The sequence below is a fragment of the Neoarius graeffei genome, chromosome 6, assembly GCF_027579695.1.
Source record: "Neoarius graeffei isolate fNeoGra1 chromosome 6, fNeoGra1.pri, whole genome shotgun sequence".
In the NCBI taxonomy this organism is placed as follows: domain Eukaryota; kingdom Metazoa; phylum Chordata; class Actinopteri; order Siluriformes; family Ariidae; genus Neoarius; species Neoarius graeffei.
In genome coordinates, this window is record NC_083574.1 from 101,505,055 (window position 1) to 101,511,054 (window position 6,000).

The 6,000-nt window shown below is 42.0% G+C and overlaps 1 protein-coding gene across 1 annotated transcript in view; it reads right to left on the reverse strand.

The window, feature by feature from the left end:
* LOC132888470 (NACHT, LRR and PYD domains-containing protein 3-like) overlaps positions 1–6,000 on the reverse strand; it is a 111,679-nt gene that overhangs the window by 7,692 nt on the left and 97,987 nt on the right. Inside the window, exon 21 of the mRNA XM_060924516.1 lies at positions 2,756–2,929. Coding sequence (XP_060780499.1) covers positions 2,756–2,929 — 174 coding nt within the window. The remainder of the gene's footprint in view (positions 1–2,755; positions 2,930–6,000) is intronic.

Below are 6,000 nucleotides of genomic sequence, written 5' to 3' on the forward strand. Positions count from 1 at the left end.
AAAACTAGTTCATGCTTTCGTTACCTCCAGGTTGGATTATTGTAATGCCTTACTGTCTGGATGTCCCAAGAAGTGCATAAACAAGCTCCAGTTAGTTCAAAATGCAGCAGCAAGAGTCCTTACTAGAACTAGAAAATATGACCCCATCACCCCTGTCTTATCCACACTGCATTGGCTCCCAATCAAATTTATTACTGATTATAAAATACTACTGTTGACCTTTAAAAGCACTGAATGGTCTCACACCACAGTACCTGAGTGAACTTCTGCTCCTCTATGACCCACCATGCCTACTTAGATCAAAAGGTGCAGGCTATCTGCTGGTACCTCGTATAGTGAAGGCTACATCAGGGGGCGGAGCCTTTTCTTACAAAGCCCCACAGTTATGGAACAGCCTTCCAAGTAATGTTTGGGAATCCGACACAGTCTCAGCATTTAAGTCTAAGCTGAAAACACATGTTTAGTCAAGCCTTGTGTTAATGGTGTTTATGAGGTAAAGGTGTAGATCTGGAGGATCCTCAGACAGTGTTTTGGTAAACTGGGATGTATGGATGCTGTCAGTCCCCACTCGCTTGCTCACTCGAGTTTGTTGATGGTGTAGTGGCTGCTGCTTTATGTCCCGGGGCTCCCTCATGCCTGTGTTACCTTCTGGCTCTCCCCTTTTAGTTATGCTGTCATAGTTAGTTGCCGGAGTCCCTGCTTGTACTCGGTGCAATATGTATACTGTTCCTACTTATTGAGGTGACATTGGGCATACCTAACAACCTGTGTTTTCTCTCTCTCTCTCTCTCTCTCTCTCTCTCTCTCCTCCCCCTCAAATCTGTCCCTCTGAGTTACATATTGGTCCTGGGATCGAGATGCTGAACCTCTTCTGCTCCTCGGACCTGCCTGATCCATCCTGGTGCCCTGTGTCTGGTTTGAGTCTCATCACATCGCTCCTGTGGAGGATGGCCCCATGTGACAGTTGAAAGTCACACCTGGAGGATGCTCTGGACTCTTACAGTAATGCTTTTATGGCTGAGGACTACAGTTGACTTGCTAACTTTAGGACTGCAGTTGTCATGAACAGTTTTGCACTCAAGTTTCCATCAGTGAAGAGTTTAAAACATCAACAAAACTGACTTCATATTAAAACTGTTAATGTTATAGTCATGTTGTCTGTTGGTGCCCAAATGTGGATGGGTTCCATTTTGAGTCTGGTTCCTCTCAAGGTTTTTTCCTCGTGTCGTCTGAGGGAGTTTTTCATTGCCACCGTCACCAAAGGCTTCATCATTGGGGATAGATTAGGGATAAAATTAGCTCATGTTTTAAGTCGTTCAAATTCTGGAAAGCTGCTTTGCGACAATGTTTATTGTTAAAAGCGCTATACAAATAAACTTGACTTGACATTCTTTGACTGCCTTCCTCGCTGTTTGTATGCTAGGGTGGTCAGAGGCTCTTGCTTCCTTGATGCTTTTAACAGTTGGTAAAAGCTTCATTGCCTCTCTGTTCGCATCAATAAATCTGGAGTAGCAGTCAGTGGAGCTTTCTTCAAGGTCAAGAGCCTCAAAATGATTCCTTACCTTGATGGTATATTGGGCTTGGAGTGTAGGATCTCCCGCAAAGGCCTTCCAGTCAATCTTTGGTGCAGGGATTGTCTTTGGCTGGTGTAGGCTGAGCCTAAAACTCATACTGATGACCCAACGGTCTGAGCCCACTGCGCTGAAGCTGTTATAAGCCTCAGTATTGATTACACTGTTCCACCACTTTCTTCAGACAATGATATAGTCTAGTTGGCTTTTAGTCAGGGTGGACCTATCCTCCTGAGTCCAGAGTGTGGACAGTAACAAAGTATGACTGTACAAGCAGGATTCCCTTTAAATTCAGTAACTAAAATACAGTTGCAGACAGAGGTTATGCTTCAGAAGGACTTTCTCGCTCTAATGCTGAGCATTAGTCCAACCCCTCCTTGGGATGAATTTGTGATTATTTCTCTCCATACAGATGTGACTCGGTGAAAATCTTCAACTACTTCAAACTTAAACTCTTCACTTGGGTGGACTCTCCTATGCCCCTGGATACCAAACATGTCAATCTTGTGTTCTTGCATTCTTGATGCAAGCTCTTTTGCATGATTTCTGAGGTGCAGTGTGTTAGCATTGAAGGTGTGACAATGCGCATTAATATGAGACCCTCCAGGCGCCACTTTATCTGGAGAGTCTTGACTTTCTTGACTTGAGAGGCTGTTATGTCAGAATTGTTTGAGCTCATGGAAGCAATAATAGACCTGCAATAATAGACTTTGTCACTGTACGTGAGGAAGAATTACAAATGATGAAAGAAAATGCTGTTCCTAAAAGCACTAAAGATGATACGCAGTTTGGTCTAAAACTATTCAAAGGTAAGGTGGAATTGTGATTTATTTTATCGATTTCAAAACAAAGTATTTTATGTGACTCGGCTTAAATAAGTGACACAAGTCTGCGCTGCAAAGTTATTACATTTACTTGTCGCTTTTGAAGTTTGAAATACTTTTTTTTCCAATATTTAAAAAAAAATAATCAGATGTATTTTACAATAAAACAATGAGTCACAGGCTCAGTGAATATCGGTGAAAATGAACTTTTTCACGATATTCTAATTGTTTGAGATGCACTAATGTATACAGATCTAAAAATAAACATTTCTGTAATTATTTAGCTCTTTATTCTTTGTGTATCAGTTGCAATAAGCAATTCTTCAGATCAAGTCGACCCAATAGGAGAGATGAACTCACCTCAGTTTCTCCAGTTTACAGTTTGGACTCTCCAGTCCAACACAAAGCTGCTTCACTCCTGAGTCCTCCAGATGGTTACTGCTCAGATCCACCTCAGTCAGTTTGGAGGATTCAGAGCTGAGAACTGTGTGTAAAGCTGAGCAGCTTCTCTCTGTCAGGTTACAATCACTGAGCCTGAAAGGAGGGAGAGACATTTCAAACAAAAATACTATTCGACCATTCTTTAAAGAATGATTCACCACCAACACCCCCCCCAACATGCGAACGAACAGAGAGAAAGAGAGAGAGAGAGAGAGAGAGATTGATTGAATGTTAACTTTACCTGGTGCCAGTAAAAATAAGGGAAAATATATTTTGAAAGACAATGATGACAAATTATTCAATTTTTTATATTTTAATGAGGATGTGAATATTTGAAAATCCTGACCCATCCCCACCTGAAAGCTGAAAATATCAGAGGAACTCATAAAACACTGAGCCCTTCATGAACACAAACACAAAACTGTTTGTGCTGTAAGACAGAAAATCACTGCTGTACACAGAATATTCACGGCATTACCACGGCCACAGCGTCACGACTGTTTCACTCTCTTTGTGCTGGTTGCTGTCATATCCTGTTCAGAATGAACTCCTGATGAGTTTTGATGATTAAACAGTATATTTAATCGATAGCGTGAGGGAGAACTGAACCATGACTCTCTAGCAAGGTATCGACCCTGACAAAAGGAAGTGTGTGTCTCAGTACTCAGTGTATTAGTAATTCACACACACGGTATTTATTCGGCCCGCTCGCGTTAATAATCCAGACTCAGAATATCTTTGTATGTGTTCAATTCCCAGCGGCTTGTGCTCATTTTTAATGATCTACTCGCCAATACTGCTCTGTGTGCTCAGCTCAGCCGTCCTCTCTATTTAATACACTGTTTATACACAATAAAGATGTTTTTATTGCGTTACTTGTATTGTAGGAAGGTGTGATAGCTCCACCTCCTGATATTTAATGGTTTTCAATCTGATTTGCTTTGAGCGTTCATCATTTTAGTGCATCAAGAACTGTCATTTCCTGTTAATCTTTTCATTAGTGCTACAACTTGCATCACATGGTATCAGATGGTGGGACTGGACACTTTTTTAGGAGTACCGTCAGTAACGGCGCTGAAAACCTGAGTTCAGAGCAGCCTCCACACATGGCCGCTTTGGACTACACTTCCCAAGATCCACAGCGACCCTCGTCACCAGAGTTCTAACAACATCACCTGTCTCCAGTCTACCTGCTATCACCTTCTTTATATAAGCTCAGCTCTCACTCTCAGTATTTGTGAAGTATTGTTCTGTGTCCCTGTGCCTGACTTTACTGAGCCGTTTGACTATCTGCCTGACTTCCCGTTATTGAACTCTGTTTACGTTTACTTTCAACTTCGTCCTCTCGCCTTATCTGTGATATCCTGTTCACCGATGGACTGACTCTTGCTCGTCCCTGACTACGTTTCCAGTTTCCCGATTTGGATTTGTTCACAGTTCGTGATGCACCCGCTCTCCCCTGCAACTGCATCCATAAGTGCCTGCACCCTGACAAGTACATGTAACTCAGCACAGTATCAGACTGGAGCGGCGGCTACAATTATCGACACCTTAACGATCTTTTGGCCGTTGCAAAAGTAGAAGACTTTCAATACGTAAATTGTGCATGAATAATTCCTCAAACTTCCACTGAAAAAAAAAAAAAAAAAAAAAAAAAGAGTTGATTCCTGATTACTTCATGTATCAGATCACGTGACACTGTTCCACAATTATCGACATCCAGATGAATATTTATAGAAAATAATCAGTATGTGGTATTAAGCTAACAAAACAGTTTTTATTTAAAATTTGTTTTCCATAGACTTATATTTAGGACAAAATATCTTTTATATAAATATATGGATGTTGGTGTTTACGTAAATGGGGAAGTAATTCTAATGTTTGTAAACAAATGAACTGATAATGTTTAACCTGCGTCAGAAAATCTTTCTGTTCCACTTTCTAAGGATTTTCGTAGATCACATTTTGTTAATCATTCGTTGTTGTTTGTATTAATTTCTAGTTTTGTCGTTTACCCATAAATATCAACAGGCAATTGACACTGAAACCACATGAACATCCAGGTCAAAGGTCACATCTCATTCCTCGAACCAAAATATAAAATGTCTACTGATATTGTAATATGTGGTAGATATTTACAACAAGGGCGGCACGGTGGTGTAGTGGTTAGCGCTGTCGCCTCACAGCAAGAAGGTCCTGGGTTCGAGCCCCGGGGCCGGCGAGGGCCTTTCTGTGTGGAGTTTGCATGTTCTCCCCGTGTCCGCGTGGGTTTCCTCCGGGTGCTCCGGTTTCCCCCACAGTCCAAAGACATGCAGGTTAGGTTAACTGGTGACTCTAAATTGAGCGTAGGTGTGAATGTGAGTGTGAATGGTTGTCTGTGTCTATGTGTCAGCCCTGTGATGACCTGGCGACTTGTCCAGGGTGTACCCCGCCTTTCGCCCGTAGTCAGCTGGGATAGGCTCCAGCTTGCCTGCGACCCTGTAGAAGGATAAAGCGGCTAGAGATAATGAGATGAGATATTTACAACAAACTGCAAAAAAAAAATCTGAATGGAATAGAAAAATCTGAAAAATTCAAGCATGTAATTTTTTATATGCTAGGAATTAAATTATGGTGTAATTCTATTTATTATTATGATTATTATTATAAACAATATATTATTAATAATAAAATTATAATAATTGTTATTATTCATAACTATTATTATTGATTTAGGGCTTGGCGTGATGTTCGGAGCGATGTTGCTCGGTGGCGTCATGGCGGCTGTGCAGGCGGTTTGGGACACACCAGCACTCGGCGTGACGGTGCATCTGTGCTCGCTTTGTGGATCCATGGCGTGGTGTTCCGAGTGATTTTGCCCGGTGGTATCGCAGTGGCTCTGCTGGAGGGTGTGGCACTTGTTTTCACGTGCCTTTTGGTGGGATTGTGGCTGTCGAGCAGAAACTCACGGGAGTATGTGCGCCTTGAAACTAATGGACGCGACAAAGACGAACAGATACACACTGTTTTAAAACACAAAAAACACGAAAACACCGTTCTGTCGGGACAGAGAGGAGCCGCTGCGTGTGTGCGCGCCGCCATCCCTCTGTAATTACTGCAGCTCTGTACATCTCCCTTATTCTTGTATATTGGGACAAGCACACTCTTTCTCCATTCATTCAGCA